This window comes from Xenopus tropicalis, chromosome 3 (assembly GCF_000004195.4).
Source record: "Xenopus tropicalis strain Nigerian chromosome 3, UCB_Xtro_10.0, whole genome shotgun sequence".
In the NCBI taxonomy this organism is placed as follows: domain Eukaryota; kingdom Metazoa; phylum Chordata; class Amphibia; order Anura; family Pipidae; genus Xenopus; species Xenopus tropicalis.
Window position 1 is genome coordinate 53398762 of NC_030679.2, and position 19043 is coordinate 53417804.

The 19043-nt window shown below is 36.9% G+C and overlaps 1 protein-coding gene across 2 annotated transcripts in view; it reads left to right on the forward strand.

Moving 5' to 3' along the window:
• tmtc2 (transmembrane and tetratricopeptide repeat containing 2) overlaps window positions 1-17789 on the forward strand; it is a 168472-nt gene extending 150683 nt beyond the window's left edge. Inside the window, exons 12-13 of one of the 2 annotated variants that reach the window (XM_031897532.1) lie at window positions 9584-9591; window positions 13130-13233. In XM_031897532.1, the coding sequence (XP_031753392.1) occupies window positions 9584-9591; window positions 13130-13145 (24 nt within the window). In that variant the 3' untranslated portion in view covers window positions 13146-13233. 2 annotated transcript variants of the gene reach the window in all.
• Window positions 17790-19043: the final 1254 nt, after the last annotated feature.

Here is a 19043-nt window from a genome sequence, read left to right on the forward strand (position 1 = left end):
ATAAAGAGGCAAAATTATGTTCTCATCCCTTGAGTCAATGCCCTTTTTTATACAAGACAGCACTTTATTTGCTTTAGTAGCCACAGAATGACACTGCCTAGAATTAGACAACTTGTTATCTACAAAAACCCCTAGATCCTTCTCCATTAAGGAAACCCCCAACACACTACCATTCAGTAGATTGTTCGCGTTTATATTATTTCTACCAAAATGCATAACTTTGCACTTATCAACATTGAACCTCATTTTCCAGTTTGCTGCCCAGTTTTCCAATTTTGTCAAATCGCTCTGCAAAGCGGCAGCATCCTGCATGGAACTTATAGTTTTGCACAATTTTGTGTCATCAGCAAAAATAGAAACAGTACTCTCTATGCCCACCTCCAGGTCATTAATAAACAAGTTAAAAAGCAAAGGACCAAGGACTGACCCCTGCGGTACTCCACTAACCACACTGGTCCAATTAGAAAATGTTCCATTTACCACCACTCTTTCTACTCTATCCTTCAGCCAGTTCTCTATCCAGTTACAAATATTATGTTCTACGCCAATATTCCTTAATTTGATCATTAAGCTTCTGTGAGGTACTGTATCAAACGCTTTAGCAAAGTCTAAATAGATGACATCAACTGCCATTCCAGCATCGAGGTTCCTACTCACCTCCTCATAAAAGGCGACTAAATTAGTCTGGCAAGATCTGTTACACATAAAACCATGCTGGCACAAACTAATAGTATTGTGAACTGCAATGTATTCAAGTACCCTATCCCTTATTACCCCTTCCAAAAGTTTTCCTACTAATGATGTTAGACTAACAGGCCTATAGTTTTCAGGCTGAGAACGGGATCCCTTTTTAAATAACGGCACCACATTAGCAATCCGCCAGTCTCTCGGCACCATGCCAGACCTCAACGAATCCTGAAAAATTAAGTGAAGAGGTTTGGCAATCACAGCGCTCAGCTCATTTAATACCCTGGGATGAATCCCATCCGGCCCTGGACCTTTGTTTACCTTTACATGTTCAAGTCTCTTTTGAATTTCCTCCCGAGTGACCCATGTGTCAGTAGCCAAATTACTAGCACTGGGCATATTAAAAGGGAAGCCTTCATTATCTGGCTTCTCAGATGTATAGACAGATGAAAAATAAGAGTTCAAAATTTCTGCTTTTTCCCCGTTCTCATCAACCAACTTACCCCCCCCCCCCGTGATAATAAGGTTCCCTTCTTGCTTCATTTTTTTTTACTATTCACATAATTAAAAAATAATTTTGGATTCTTTTTACTCCTAGCTGCAATATCCCTTTCCATCTCTATTTTAGCTTGCCTGATAGCTTTTTTGCATGCTTTATTTGCTTCCTTGTACCTGATGAAAGTTTCCGCTGTCCCAGCTAACTTGAATGCTTTAAAAGCACGTTTTTTCTTACCAACCTCGACACTAACACTTTTATTCAGCCATAAAGGTTTTGCTTTGCGATGCCTCTCCTTGCTTACAAGGGGGATATACTGTTGTGTATACCTGCAAAGCAATGTTTTAAAGATGTTCCATTTTCCTTCTGTGTCTAACCCCATGAAAAGCTTTTACCAGTTGACACAATGCAGAGATGCCCTTATACTGGCAAAGTCTGCACGTCTAAAATTAAGCGTTTTAGTTTCTCCCATATAGAGCTGTCTCTGCAGCATTATCTCAAAGGAGACCATATTGTGATCACTGTTCCCCAGATGCTCACCCACACAAATGTTAGAGATGAGTTCATTATTATTAGATATCACCAGGTCCAAAATAGAGTCATTCCTAGTAGGTTCTTGAACCGCCTGAAATAAAAAGTTGTCATTTAGCATATTTACAAACCTACTAGCTTTTTCTGACTTAGCCACCCCATTACTCCAGTCAATGTCGGAATAATTAAAGTCCCCCATAATAAAAACTTGACCCAGTTTTGAAGTCTCCTCCATTTGCAACAATAGCTGGGCCTCATCCCCCTCATCTATACGGGGTAGTTTATAGCTTACACCAATGATCATTTTCTTTGTGACCTTCAGCCCTACTGAAATTTCTACCCAAAGAGATTCAACGTTTCCATTGGTAATGTCTTTATTACATTGCTTTAAATCTGACTTTACATAAAGACAAACCCCTCCACCCTTTTTAATCTCTCTGTCCCTCCTAAAAAGTGTATAACCATTTAAATTCACAGCCCAGTTGCATTTATCATCCCACCAGGTCTCAGTGATACCTATTAAATCATAATTTTCAATACATGCAATAGCTTGCAGCTCCCCTAATTTAGCCGACAAGCTACGCGCATTAGCCAGCATGCAGTGGAGATTACTACTTCTCCCTCTGATGTTTACATTAGCTAACGAAGAGTTACAGCTAAGGCAAATATGAGACTGTTTTCCTTGTAACGGAAGCTCCTTATCTGATAAACTATATGCCCCCCTCACTCCTCCCCCACAACCCTTTGCTAGTCCCCCTGTCCCGTCTACACTAATTTTCCTATAGAACTCTAGCTCACCCACCCCCCCTTGTCTAGTTTAAACACTCCTCCAACCTCTTAACCATTCTCTCCCCTAGCACAGCAGACCCCCTTCCATTGAGGTGCAATCCGTCACGGCTGTATAGATTGTACCCCAAGGAAAAGTCAGCCCAGTGCTCTAGGAACCCAAACCCTTCCTTCCTACACCAAGACTTTAGCCATGCATTTAGCTCCCTAAGCTCCCGCTGTCTCCCTAAACTTGCACGTGGCACCGGCAAAATTTCAGAAAAAATGACATTGGAGGACCTTTGCTTAATCTTAGAGCCTAGATCCCTGAACTCACTCTTTAAGGTCCCCCACCTACCGTTCATTTTGTCGTTAGTACCGATATGTACCAAGACAGCCGGGTCATGCCCAGCCCCTCCCAATAATGTGTCAACCCGATCAACCACATGCCGAACCCTGGCACCAGGAAGACAGCAAACTGTCCGGTTGAATCGATCCGCTTGACAGATTACCCTGTCCACTTTCCTAATGATTGAATCCCCTATAACTAACATCTGTTTCGGCCTTACTCTGCTCTCCTCCCCACCACTACTAGAGAAACTGGTCTCCCGGCTGTTAGAGAGATCAGCCTCATCTAGAACCGCCAGTCCAGAATTCACACTCCCATCTTCTTCACAGAATCTGGCAAATCTGTTGGGATGCGCAAACCCAGGAGCAGCCTCCCTTTTCCTTTTACCCACACTAGATTTTCTAACTGTCACCCAGCTTACTGCCCTATCATGCTTTTGCTGCTCCCCTCCCCCCATACTATCTGGCCCCACTAGCTCTTCTTAAGTAAGCAAGAGACTTCTCTCCAGATTGTTGATTGAACGCAGTGTTGCAACGTGTTCCTCTAGGGCTCTAACGCGAGCCTCTAAAGTGGCAATTCGCTCACATCCACAACAGAGGTATGCACTTTGGAACTGTTGTTCCACAACTGCATACATATGGCAGGCTGTGCACTGTGTCAGACCTTCAATGTTGCTACCACTCATTCTACCAGTTACAAGAACAGTTAAACAAAAATAGGTGAAATGACTTGTAGTAAATACCTTGTTTTACCTTGTTTTTAACTCCCTTAGTGTTTAACTCCTGAGTTTATAACTCCACTTACAGAGCACCCACTTCAAGAGCAAGCACTTACAGAGCACCTACCACCAGAGGAAGCTCCACTGGAGTGCCAGTGGTTCTATTTATACAGTCTGTAAAGGTCAACTAATCAAACCCCACCCACCTCAAACTGAGGGTAATTACAAAGGAATGTAACTTCTGGCAAACCTGGTGTAAGCCTTATAGAACACACACACTTTGTAAGTTAGCACCAAAAACAACAATTACTTTTGAAAAAAAAAATGTAAACCCAACAGTTAAAAAAACACAATGGTTTTGATAAAAGTTAATAAAGAATACTTATCCCTCTTTTGTTGAATTGAAAGCAAGTTGATTCAACCAGCCACCAGCCTGTTAGTAAGCCTATATGTATGGGTCTTCTGCACCATTTCTAGTAAATGCTAACCCTACATAAGTTATATTGTGGGCAGCAGGGTAGGAACCAGGAATCAACATATAAAACCTTGGTGCATTGAAATTTTAAAACAATAAGACTGAACAAAAAGATTGCTGATTTTTTATTAACATTTTATAGTGCCAACATGTTACATATTATTTAATCCATGTATGTTTAACCTTTCACCTGTGTCTCTGTTCCAGTGGGGGTTACAAACTTACTGTAAGAGTCCCAAAAGCAGAAACACATAATGTGTTTAATTTGATCACTAGAGGAGTTAACCTATGTGTGTATTCTGGAAGGAAACCCATGCAAACTTCTTTATTATAACCTCATTGGCAAAATCAAAATGTGCAAGTTCTCTAGACATGCACCCTTTTCCTCTCATACTGTTAACGCAAGTCATCTGCTGCTTTTCAATACTATTCTATAATCATTTCCTTTTAGTGTTTCTTTAAAAATAATTAAGACACATTGAATCTTGCCTAAAGCGTATTAAACAAAAGTCTGTAAATTCCAGAGAACCCAAGCCTACATTCTTGAGTTTGATGGCTCTCACATGTGTACATCTAAGGGGCCTAGTGGTCTAATCTGGCATTAGGGTTGTCTGTTTTCTTTAATGCTTAATAATCATCAATGTTCTGCTGCCTTGAGCAGCTGCATCATTACTACAAAATGTATGTTGTTTATTATGTTATGAGGAAAGATTGGGAGAATAAGACATCTTTTTGTTTCGAAAAAATTAACTCTTCTAACATGGTTTGAAGATGTTTTGGGATTACTTTGCTGCCCCTGGAACTGGGTGCCTTGAGCATGGCATTACAAAATTACCAAGGCATATAAGAGTGCAATATTAAACCCATTGAGCTGTGTCTACCTTGCAGATCATGGGTCTGCCAGCAGAAAAATGTACTAAAGCACACATTCAGTATGTACCCAGGAATGGTATTAGTCAAAACACTGGACTATTCTGAAGTGACCAGAAGTATGTCCAGATCTAAATTCATTGAACACTTACTGAGAGATCTCAAGTTAGTAAAATTGGAGCAGTTTGCAAAAGATGATTTGTCTAAACTGTAAGTAAAGAGATGCAGAAAGTAAAACAAAGAAATTATGTAAGTATAAAATGATTGTAACTGCCATTTTGTAAAATAAATCAGAAGTTTAGTAAGAACTTTAGTAAGGGGGTATGCAGATATCTCTGAAGTACAGTTTTTTTTTTATTAACATTGTAATTCTAGTTAACACATGTTTAACATACGGGCTAATTATTGGAATATCTCACATCATTTAATGCTTTCACGGTATGAATCAAGCACTTTATCAGTATTTACTGCCTCTCACCAAGCCTGATTAAATTTGTCAGTGGTCTAAAAATATAGGGATTAATCATATGGATCTGGACTGTAGCAAACCTCTGAATTACATTTCTACATGGCACACCCTTAGTCACTGATTCTGAAATCTGTTTGTATTAGGGACCTCATATTTATTTGTTTTGGTCTGGTCTACATTTTGATTTTGGCTTAGTCAGGAAAAAAATAATCATTATAAAATTAAACATACAAACAAGAAACGCTATCTCTATATGCTTTTTATTCATACCCATTAACTTAGTGAGATTGTATTAAAGAACAAAGTGGCCCCACCCTGGATGATTTTGTTATGCAGTTTAGTCACCTCCAACTAAATTGTATGAAAATCATTCAGTGTATGCTGCTCTTAAATCAAGCAGTTGTGAAATTGCAAACTGCAGTTATTATCCAGAACAAACAGGCAAAAATCAAGTGCATGTGTATAATATCCCTATCTCATGTGGAACCTTAAAGAGTTGGGGTGGCCATACACAGACAGAATTTAGCTGCTGATTAAGGTCCTTCAGACTGATTTGAAGGACGTACCTGTGTATCTACCTGTGTATGGGCACCCCCCATTGGCCTACCCGACCAACATCTGGCCTTAAATTGTCCAGATATTGATCGGGCAGGTTTGATTTTCCAACGGATCAGGGACTGCATTAGCGTCCGATGGCGATATGCCCTCAGTTGTAATTCGATCATTTGGCCCTAGGTTTATACTGCAATCAGTAGATTGGATGATATGAATTGGTTCACTAGCTTTTCTCTCCTTTGGTACCAGCTAGAAATGGGAGGGTCTGTCAAGTGGAAACATTGCCAACCTATCCCTAAATACTGCATCCCTTTTCAAGACAGTTTAGTTGACCAAAATATTAAAACAATCTGCATTTCCATTATGGTTAGTCTCAACTCAGGTGTGTTCAGCCACCTTTATTAATCATATAAACAAAGCCCCATCTAGTCTAGCTAGTACTTATTTATGTTGGTGGGATTTTGTGAATTGCAGTACACAAGCCAATGTTGGAGCACTGATGTATATAGTAAGCTATTGTTACACAATAATGCCCTTTCTGCTTTTATCAACATTTTCTCCAAAGGTATGAGAGGGATTCTAGGTTTACATTCTGTATTGCTTTATGTTCTTTGTCAAAGAAATAATAATACCATTTTTTTTTAGTATCACTAGCTAATTTTTGCACCCTTAAAGATGAAGGCTAAGTTCCTCCTCTAATAACATTGCTGGTCTTGCATATGATCTTGTTACAGGCATTTAGACAGATCACATTTACATAAACAGAAATTATGCTCTATAATGTGTTTATGGGCATGACCGCTGATGGACTAAGATGCAGTGGATTAAGTTCTAATTGCTACATTCCATGCTAAAAGCCTTGTACAAACAATATTTACTTTGTTCCTTTCAATGCAGAGATTGTCTTCATTAGCAAGCGTAGTAAGTTTTAAAGAAGGAAAGCTTCTCCTTAGCACTTAATGATACTTACTGGTTTTGATTCAAAGACCCAGTCTCCCAAATATTGAAGCATTCATTGAGTTCTGACAAAGAATGATTTAAACAAAATTAAACCTTAAAAATATTTCTTCTAAAACCAAAATAATAATGCTAATAATGCTGACTTATTTGGAAGCTGATTTATTCAAATTCAAGAGTGTGAAAAAAAACTCCATCCAAATAATTGAGTTCCCAATTTTTTTTTTTTTAGCAGTAAAAAGTCACTTCATTCCAATAATTTTCAATGAGGCTGATAAACTCTGTTAGTGAACTGGCAAAATAAATAAATATGATTGCATACAACAATTCACATGGAATTGCCAGTATTTACTTGCCAAGTATTTTTGGTGACTTTCACTTTTGTTTTCTTAAATCAATTCTGACTATTCAAGGTTTCATAAAATTGCATTAGCAAATGAAAAAAAAGAAATTTGATTTTTTGTTATGTAACCCCCTCTTTGAGTTATATATCAGTACTTATTTTTTTTTACTTTTTTTCAATCTATCATCATTTTGTAATACTTTTGCCCAAACTGAGAGTAATGCAAATAGCATATTATAAAAAAAGAAATGACATAATAAATACTAACCTTTCACCAAAACCAGGGCCAAAATTTTCACACCAGAAACTACCATTGGAATTAATTGCAACAGCCTAGCATTTGCCTTTACAAACTCCATAATCAGTCCAAGTTGCCTAGAGTTATAGTTAGATCTTGTGCAAATCAATATAGTTGTCCTAATTCCACAAATTGAAAGGAAACTGTGACAGTTTCGCTCTGACCTGACAAACCATTAACCAACCACTTTACGCTCACAGTGTCAGTAATTACCTTCCTCACCTTGTGCCATTGTGGAGTGATGGATTCTGGGAATTGAAGTCCCTCTGCCTTCCAGAGAATCTCTGCAACATTCACCAGTAAGGCAGAGGGACGTCAAGTCAATGCTTAAATATGAATTCTCACAATGCATTCTCAACATTTAAAACTGAAACATTTTAAGTGGCTGTCTAACCTACTAGGTCATAAAACATCCATACTTATTCTCAAGAATCCTTTCATCACCTTCTGAAACACTGTATACCTGAAAATAAATAAGTAAAAATATATAAAAATACTGATATTAAAGTTCATGCATCAGTTTGTATACTTCTCATATCATCACCAAGCCCTCACTGATTATAGTATAATCTTATTTAATATAGATTAGGGGCTTGATTCACCTCCACAATATATGCCACTACTATTGTGTGAAAAACAATATTGCACCAATGAATTGTACTCATCTAAATATAGAAGGAATGTGCTTTAAAAAGTTGTGTTTTTGGCTGATTTATTGAAAAATTCTCCAAAAACCCACTAGTCCCACCCATATGTTCCACTTCCTGCTGCATACTTTGCCAGACTGTGCTTGGGAGCCGGCGGCACACCGCACTGTAGGATAGGAACCAATCCGTAGCTAGGCTGACCTGATACAGAACTGAAGCCTGACTTGCTTGTGTGACTGCAAAGCTGTGATTGGCTATCCCCCTCCTACTGTGCTTCGTGCAGGGGTTGTTAGGACACGCCCACCCCTCATTTGAATATTGACTAGAAATATTTTTGTTTATCCTATATTTATCTTTTAAGCACATATATGTTAGGCCAATGTATAGCATCTTCATTCCCAGAAATAGATTAGTATCAGTCAGTGCATATGCTCTTCTTTATATAATAATCTCTTCAATATTCTTGACCTAGACCTGTGATTATTGCTATATTGCTAAATATCCATTTCAGAAAAGCAAATTCTAATTACAATGCTAATAACAATCCATGATTTTTACTTCTTATTTCCCGATTCCTGCCCATATATTATACTGTGATCCTGGACATATTGGCAAACACTCATAATTTACTGTCCACATTCTTCAACTTTTTTTTTAGTAATGCTTGATTGGTGTTTTATAGTGAATTTGATATGCATTTGATGTGTGTGACAAAAAATGTCAACTTTGAGGATCCGTTACACATTTCCTTAGGATAGCATTCTCGTACAGCAATTACGCTAATGGATTGGCTGTCATTCATTCATCGCCTATCACATTTTACAGTTTATTAACTTATCTTTGTATCAGTGTGGAACCAATTCTATTACAGTAATAATAACATGTCAGCATGTTCCATAGCAGAGTGCAAATGCTTCAAATGACACTGACAGTAAATTATCAGCAGACAGTAAAAAAAAGAATTTACAGTCTATAATTAAGGGAGACAACAAGATAGAGGGGAACTGAAGTCTTACAGTGTTTTGAGATAGTGACCATACTCTATACATTACAATGTTCTGTCCAAGAGCACCATTCAGTATATGATATGGTATGCAACCCAGCTGTGCTGAGCCCCTCTTCCCTTTTTTTTACAAAAGCATTGCCCCAAGTTTTGAGGTATATATATTTCAAAAAGCCCCATTTTGTGTTATTTTCTAAATGATGGGTTACAAAACTCTTCTGCAGTGGTACCACTGACTCCTCTACTGTTCTGTGTTTTTATATCTACTACTATATTGTAAGTAGCCTGTATTGCGCAAGATTTTATTATATTAAAACGATTTTACACTATATTTTGCTTCATTCTCCACCCTATATACATTGTGAGCACTTGACTTCAATCAACGCCCGGTTGGGATGGTTCTACATGCTCCTTTATAAGTCGTTCTGGTGAGCAGATACAGAATCAGTATCATAATATATACAGAGTTGGGGTCACCTTACCTAGTATTGGTGTTTTGACTAAGTATTCACGTTGAATTTATCGTTCCTTTTACCACATTGATTTGCACTATATTTTTTACTTTTATGTTTATTCTATGCGCTTCCATCAACACCACTGCACATTTTCCTCATTGTAGTTGCAGGAACAAAACACACCATCCGACTTTATCTGATCCGATTTTATGTTACAGCCTATGAAGATCAGATTTTCCAAAATCTTGTGCTGTTTCATGGTATTACGTTCTGTTGCATGACAAGAAGATAAAATCTGACCCTCAAAATCTCCTGTTGAATTTAGCCCTAAGTGAGCGAGCTACATTAGAACACAGTAATAACTAATGCACCAAAATAAAATATTCATATTAGGGAGCCATCTTCATATATCATTTATTTGAGGCATAACCTATATATATATATATATATATATATATATATATATATATATAAAGTCTGTCATCTTCACATTTATATTGTTTCCGTGGGCCATTTCTGAAATGTAAATGTTTGGCTTTCAGAATGGCCAACACTGTTATTCTTACAGAGCGCACAAAGTGGCACTATGTTAAAATCCACTCAGCAGTTTTAGATAATTGGGTCTAACTTAATATTTGTTGTTTTTTACCCATTAGCTAAAAGAATGGGCTAATGGCAAAACTGTATTCTTGTCATACATTAATTATAATAAACAATAATAAACTTGGGTACATATCTGGAAGCAATAAAGTACAGCATTATTCCAAGTGTAAGAAGATTTGAGAAAGAGCAAGAATAAGCTATGCCCTCTGCAAAGCCTAATTACTTACTGTTGAACTTCATCAGCAATCTCAGTTTCTGCATGCTACAGACTCATTTGCATTTTAAAATGCAAATCTTGCACTAAAGTAAAAAAGAGCCAAAAAGCATTTAAGATTTATTAGCAATTGGAAATAACCTTCTTTACTGTGTATGCATTTAATAATATTGCTTGCCCTTTTGTAAATTAAAAAAAAACATCTAGGAACCAGTATTATGTATATCACAAACTCATTTGTACATTAGTTAAATTAAAGTTAGGTTTGTTGTTTCCTTATATAACCAACAGTCTGTGAAGTAAAGCTTTTTTAATTTTTATTTTTTTAAGGTCCTAAATATCCTTCATACGGATACATTGCATATATAGTAGATATTCCTGCAAATACTTTCTATATATATATATATATATATATATATATATATATATATATATATATATATATATATATATATGTAAAGAAAAGCCGGCACTCACTTCATGTAAGGGTCAATGTTGCCTGGGTGCAGTATATAGATGAGTGAATACAAAAAGGAAGGAATGCCGCACTCACAGGTCTTAGTGAAAAAATAAAGAAAATTTATTTAGGCAGACTAACGTTTCGGCTGGTTCCCCAGCCTTTCTCAAAGTGAACACACAAAGCAGCAAACCCACTCATAAAACCAAAAATGGCGCCAAAATCAGTTTTTATCCTTGAGAAAGGTCCTAACAAGGACCGAAACGTTGGTTTTAACAATATATCTGCAATAAAAAAATTTTTGATGAAACATTGAAGGGTGTGCTGGCCACAGATGATTATTTTCTATATATATATATATATATATATATATATATATATATAGCCTCGGTACTAAGTAATTAATGGGGAAATGTAATAAAAGTCAAACGGAAAAAAACTTGCGCACAAACTTTAAGGCATGCTTGAAGGTGGCGTAAGCTTTTCAAGTAAACTTATTTTATTTTTTATTAAAAAGTTATTACATACACTGCACACTGTTGCAAACAATAAAATTAGCAAATATTCTGTCAGAAGTGGTTGCTAAACAGTTTCCGCATTCAGAAAGCCCATATTAAATTTTTCGCACAGAGGCATACATTTTTGCATTGCAAATAATTTTTCCATTACATTCCCCCCTATATGGGGTATGCAGAGCTAATAGGACAATTGTGTATTGTAGGGTGCACAAGATGTTACAGGGGATGCGTAGTCATCCTATTAAGTTATGGCATTATAATGTTGTTATGGGAGTTTCCTCCGTGACAACAGGCAGCCTCAGTCAGCCCCTGCTTCAATTCTAAAGTAATCTAACTGGTCTCCTACTGCACGGTCCTCCAGGTTCAGTATGAGCCAATCAGAAGCAAGTATGCCCATCGCTGGATGAGTAGTCTCTATTCAAACTGGGGTCTAGCTGCGCTGAGAGAACAGGACAGCTGGCTGAGGATGACTGTTAGAGTGGAGGAAACAAAATCATTTATCTTTATAACTGTAAGAAAATAATAATGCATATATATAGCAAACGTACTCGGTTTTAACAGATTCCTCAACTTGTTGGGATGACTATACATCCCCTTTAAATATTTTACTGGAAGTTCTGGTTAGGTATAATGTATGCCTTGCGGAAGGGATGTGTTTTCATACCCCATGGTTCGAGTGTGATGATTCAATACAGAGTTCATGTAAGGGCGGGAAACACATGGCTTTTTTCTTTAGATTACTCCAGTTGGGGGTTGAAGGTGGAGAGGAGCCTGGGGCTTAAGGGAAGTTGTTACTGAAGTTGGGGTAGAGACTCCATAAACAAGGTATAAACAGTGGATGGCAGATCTTGTGATAGAACACTCCAGCAATGTTAGATATACAGGGCAGCTAGAAAAAGCAGCTTGTGCTTCACCAAAGAAATTAAGTGCAAGGTAGTTCTCAAGGCGGTACTTACTGTAAGTGGGTAATGCTGTAGGTTACACCTTAGAGCACCCTTGCAGAGCCTGAGACAATGGTAGACAATTAGTGATGAGCCCATCTGTCCCATTTTGGTGAAACGGCGGAAAGTTTGCAAAGCATGACGCGCGTGATTTTTTTGTATGAGACCGCGCCCAATTTGATGCAATTGTGCCTATTTTGATGCACCCCCGACTTTTTCTGACGAGTGCCGAATTTTTTGCTGCAAATTTTTGCAAAACAAATGACGAAATGCAGAAATTCGCTGTGAACCTATCCCTGGCAAAAAAATGTGCTCATCACTAGAGACAATACCTGCAGTATCATGTGTATTATACATTTTCAGTTACGTTGTGTCCTGAAGACTAAAGATGACATGTTCCAGTTTCTATGCAATCTGTGCAATATCTTCAATAATTTTTCCCATTGGGATTTTACGTGACATGTGGCCAGTGATATTTTCTGCCATCAGATATTCCAAACCCAGGAGAGAGATCACTCCAAATGCTCAGCAGGGGCTGCATTCCTAGAGCAGTTGATGGCCAGTATAGTATAAATAGCCCAAGTGGCTAACCTTGCTGTCTCAGTAGGAAACATAAACGTTAATGCATTAAACCATGTTTCCCTTGGTTCAACATCATAAAGCAGTTGCTAACTGAAGCAACAGGCAAGGCTCTATCAATCAGCTACACTGCTTATGGTCTGTAGAGTAAGTAACTTAATATATGCACTGATTTTTTTTCTAATTCTCTCTTTTACAGTACCCTGCTGCCTTAATGAATCTTGGGGCCATTCTTCATCTCAATGGCAAATTAGAAGAGGCAGAATCCAACTACCTCCGTGCTCTGCAGCTTAAACCAGATGATGCAATCACACAGTCAAACCTCCGCAAGTTATGGAATATCATGGAAAAACAAGGCCTCAAGACTTCGAAAACGTGACATGAAACAGCTAGAGACTTTTGACTGACTGATAGATTATGAAATTAGACATGCAGGAATCAGAAAGTTAACAGCTGCAAGCTATGTTTCCTATATGTGTCTGGAGAGTGTAATTGCTGCTATGAGAGTACTCTGCTTTTTTGGCATAGTAGTTATTCAATGTTAAAAAGGGAAATGATAAAGGGGATATAAAATCTCCGCAAGGGACTAGGAAGTGCTTGCATTAGCCCAGATAAAGAAAGGCACTTAAAGCAAGGTCTGTCTGTACACAGCACAACTGTACTGGATGTGCATAAATTTTGAGCAGACTGAAATAGGAGTCTCTAAAACTCTAAACGAGGTATAATGGATTAGATGGCTTCCTAACTATTGCTAAATGCAATTCATTTGTATAAACTGGGTGGACTGGAAAGCAAACCAATCTGTCGCCCAAGGGTATGAGCTACACAACACAGTCTGTCAAATCAAAGGTTTTAAAGTTAAAGTACTAGATTTAAGAACCTGTCAAAATGTCATTTATTTCGGAAATCCATGCATTCAGATGTTTTTAAAACAGTTCCCGGGCCAGTGCTATTAAAGATTGTGGCATTAAAAATACTGAAATCACTATGAAATAGGAAAAGGTAAATAAAATTAAATGAGTGGTGTGCTGCTGGGGGTACCAGAGATTTAGGTGACTTGTATACCATGTAATAGTATCGTTCTTCAACCTTGGCTTATTATTGAAGCTTTAACTTCAGGATCTGTTTGTAAAAAAGAAAAACATGTTTAACAAGTTTAAAAGCACATCCTGTTTAATCCTAATCTATAAATACAGAAATATTGACAGTGCAGTGATTTTACTGATGGGTTATTTCTGCAGCTGCTTGGTTCATTGGCCTAAACAGTTGTGGCTCAGTTGTGTATTTCCCTTAGCTGTAAATCTGTGCAAAAGTAGAATTTATCATGTCCTCATATGCAGTAAAGGATCACTTCCCCTGAGTGCACCCAGCAACACAACTATTACACTCTGGTAGAACAGTGTTTGGTTGATTTTACATAAGGGGGGGGGGGCACATAAAGGCAGCTTTCATCCTTTCCCCACCTGTGATAAAACTCAACATCCCTTCTTAGTTTGGAAGAACTTTAAAAGCCAAATTTACTTTTTGAATATCATTTTTGCAAGGGACTGTAAGTACTGAAAAAATATAAACCTATAAATACTTGCTCTATTAAAGAATGCAAGAAAAAAACATATATGATGCCAGTGAGTCCAAGGTATGAACTTCTATATTTATCAGAGCTGTCAGCTGCCCACCCCCCAACACCTATATTTTCACAAGTTACCTGATTTTGGTCCCTCTCCCCTGCTCTCCTGCCACCCTATAGCATTCTCACTATTTTTCTGACAACTCCCAAAGTTCTCCAATGAACAAGACACATTTATTATAACAATCCACTTTGTTGCTCTATCCTATCTACTACTTTTGTGCACTGGTAAAACTATGGGAGCAATACATCATATTTCTTATTAACCACTCTGTAGTTGAATTTGTGTCTGGTTACCTCAGGTATGTCAGCCAGCAGCACGTAGGTTCTGGTGCTATGCACAGTAGTACAAAGTGAATAAAGAATAATACTGAAGTGGCTTATCTACCTGTCTCGAGACAGTAACTCTATAGTGTGCATGCCTCTGAACTTATACCAGGTCCATAGTTTGCTTATATAGCATCATTCAGCAACATCTGAAGTTGGTGGTTGTGTTTTATGTTAAATTATCTCTTAAAGGGAAATATGGCCAGTTTATGAAAGCTAAAGTATGATCACATAGCTTTTATTTGTACAGAAAATTTATTCTCTGGATATTTAGTTATGTACAGTGCATGTGACTTAGAGCTTCTGTTGCCTCTCCCTGTGCAGAGAGGTTTCCCTAGACGTTTCTGCACTTGCATCCCTAGTGCCCATAAATCCATGGTTGCAGTCTGTTTCTCTTCCAGGGTAACACTATATCAAATACAAATCAGCTTACCATCATAATCAAGTACCAAGTCATTTTAAAGTAATCTTTTTACCATAGTACTGTACATTTTCATATGTCAAGCCTTCTCTCGTATATTCACTTTAAGCTATAATATTGTCCACTTCATGCCCGAAAAATGGAAATTTACACCTACTAAAATTTGATATACCAAACTGCAAGCTAATAGTCTTAATAATATGCTTTTATTAAGGGCATTTTTGTTTTGGTGCATAGGTCATCTGCTGATGGCCATGGATAAAAATTATATTTCTCTTTCCCTAGAAGGATCCATCAAGCTAATTATATTTCCCCTTTTTTGCTGTTTGGTAAATATTCACTAAAACATTTTCTTGTTCAGTTATTTTTGGAGGCCATTAAATATGTTTATATGAAAAGAATTATATTGTACAGGATATGAATCCTGGAGGGGGGCAGATCTGTTTACTTGCCTGGCCTTTGCTGCATTCATCTATTAACAGTGCCCCAAAAACATCACTCCTCCTTTTTGCATTTTGTAGTATTTTGAAACTGTTGAACTAATGGCATTCTATTGCAACGTAGAATCTGCTCACAATAATACCTTTGTAGAAGCTATAGTAACACTTGCAACCAAATATTATGCTGAGTTCTCAGTAACACCAGTAGAAAATTAGAATGGGGAAAAAGAAACTTGATGCCCCTTTTATGTAGCAAATACAATCTGGATCCTTATAAAGGCATGATTTTTTTTTTGCCCTTATTTAGTTTAGAAGTTTTTTCTCATGGAAAGTTTACTGTATATAATCCATAAACAATTGATATTATGGGGCACTGTGTTCAAGATATAAAATATAATATTACATAGTAGACCAAGGTTGTAAATAATATCTGAACTTTAGTAACTAATCTTTGCTGCAGCAACAAATACCGTGAATGATAGTCGATCGTTGGTACTACCGATTTTGCCAGCCTACATTTCCCAGCATCCCTTCATCAACTGATATGGTGAAAGGATCACGGTTTTGCATCAAAATCTGAACTTTTACAAGTTTGCAAGTAAAGTAAATTCAAATTTAGCAGTTTTGCTATAAAGTAATACACAGTGGGAATCATCGCACAATTTCAGTCTATGCCAACAGCTGTGGCTAAAGCCGCTGTTGGGAGCCGCGGCAATGGAACAGCACTCAAATCACACTGAAATCAGATTTGTTCCAACGATAATGTTACTTAAGCTTCAAAAATTCCATCCAGTAGAAATTTTAGTTGTACTGACTTACAAACCTAGCCAGTGAGGATTAGCCTTAGGACTTAAAGCAACTCATGCAGATAGGTATTTATTTATTCTTTAGTACTTTTCCTTATCCTTTCTTTTCCTGTGGAGTACAGTTTAGTTTTTGTGTTGCCATCTGCAACTATTACACTTTGTGTTCCTGCTATTGAGAAATGTTCACAGCCTGAAGGAAATGCAATAAGCAACTCCAGACACTAGATGAGGCAAACTGGTATGTGTATCCCTGGCAATTTCATTTTGCATTTGTCATAAAACATTTTGTTTTAAATTAAATAATACATACTGTATATATTCCTGTCTGTCAGATCCCATTCTGCTTTAAGCTATTTGGTGCTTCAGTAGTGAGAGTGATTTCTTAGGATTATTTGACTTAGCTGCAAGCTTGCCCTGCTTTCTTTTGAATGAATAATTATTGCTATTTTATCACTATGTGATATTTAAAGCCAGTATTTTTTAGAGATTTATTTTCTAGTAATGTAGAGAAACTGAAATATTAACTCCTAGAATTGTTTAAATTGCTTTTATTTTTTTATGTTAAATAAGAAAGAGACAAGATTTCCTATTCACCAGTTTGTTTCTGCATGTTGCTTTTCTGAGAAGATATTTGCACTAAAGTTTGGGCTAGTGTCTGTTTATTTAGATAACCTAAACCCCCTTTAAAACAATTGATGATATTTCCTAAAGGTACAAATGGAGCAAACCTTATTGAGCAACACATGTGGTCACACCAGTTTCCCCAACTGGAATAAATGGTGGCCCGGGTGCATTAAAGTCTGTTACATCTGTGTGTTAGCCTCTGTCCTCCAAAGCCTATAAGACAAAAAAATAAGAACTAATGGCTCTATGGTGCTATTGCACTCTAAAATACTTTTTTCAGACACTCTTTTTGTATCCAACAGCTACCCTAAAAGTTCATTGTGCTGCCTTTAGGAATGGGGCATCAAATGCTGGGTATTGCAAACAACCCTATTCTGTAGAATATTTGTTGTGCATTTATAATACTATTTGGATAAGATAATTGCCCTGATTATTTCATTACAGTAAAGGTGTATAGTGTCCTCTGCTTTATGCCATATTTGGAACTTCATTATTTTTTTATACAGGTATAGGATCTATTATCTGGAATGCTTGGGACCTGGGGTTTTTCAGATAAAGGGATCTTTCTGTCATTTGAATTACTATACCTTTAGTCTGCTAAAAAAAAAAAAAAACATTTAAATAAACCCAATAAGATTGTGGATTCATGCAGCTTAGTTGAGATCATTTACAAGCTACTGTTTCATTATTACAGAGAAAAATGTAATACTTTTTTTAAAATTAGTATTGATTAAAATGGAGTCTATGGGAGATGGCCTTCCCGTAATTCAGAGCTTTCTTGATAAGTGATCTCATACCTGTAATATAATTTAATTTCTTGTCACAAAAATTCATCCAAAAGCTAGCACCTACCCAATCTTTGATTTAGAAAACTGAGCCATACATGTTAAATGACTACCCAGTGCTCCAGGTGATCTTGTGCCATTGTAGCACCCCACATTGCATTTCCTTTTGTAAAGTCATAAATGGTGTGATTCCTGCACCTCACATGGAAATTATGGGGTAGTTTGCAATACTCCATTGCTTCTTTAGTACTTGCTTTGGGTATTAACATGATTACAGGGTATTTGGTAATTTAAATTCATAAAAGCCACTTATAAATGTCTTTTTAATATTTGTAATTGTTAAGGAGACTCTTATTAAATTTTTATTATATGATGTGTCTTTCTTTAAATGATCTTTTATGATTTACTAAAGCCAAGGACTTAAGTACTTCCAGTTTTCCAATTTTTCTTTAATCTTACAAATGCACAAGTTAAGGGAAGAGTGTAAAGAGTTACATATATATAATCTATATATGTATGTGCTGGTAGACCATCTTTTAACTAAATGCACCAGATAGTTACAGCACTAAACAACTGATGTGTAAAAGCTGTTTGGCCAAAGAAGACTCAAGGCACTGCAGAACACAAAATGCATACTGGTAATTTGCCTAGAAACATAAATAATTTAACATATATTTTCTGTTCATTGTGTTTACTTTATGGTCAATTTAGCAGGAAAATTCTCATTGCTGTCAGACTGGCATCATGGATCATGAAATAGCTGCTCAACCATGTTTCCATTTAACTGTGAAATGGCCCAGTATTCCCATTGCCTAGAAATGAAATGTCCAGAAAAAAAGGTCTAGTGGAAACACAGCAAGAGGCATTCCAGGCAACAGGATGAATGGTGCTTCAAACTGTTCTATTGATTAGCGATCTAGCTTGCAGTCTTGTGGGACTTTGTCTGTTCCCCAAAGTGCACATCTGGCTTACTTCTTTGAATAATAGTTTTTTATGAGTGCATACAAAATGGCTGTATGGATGTCATGAAATATACATTATATTCTATGAGTTTATTATATCTAACTATTTAACATCTAATGG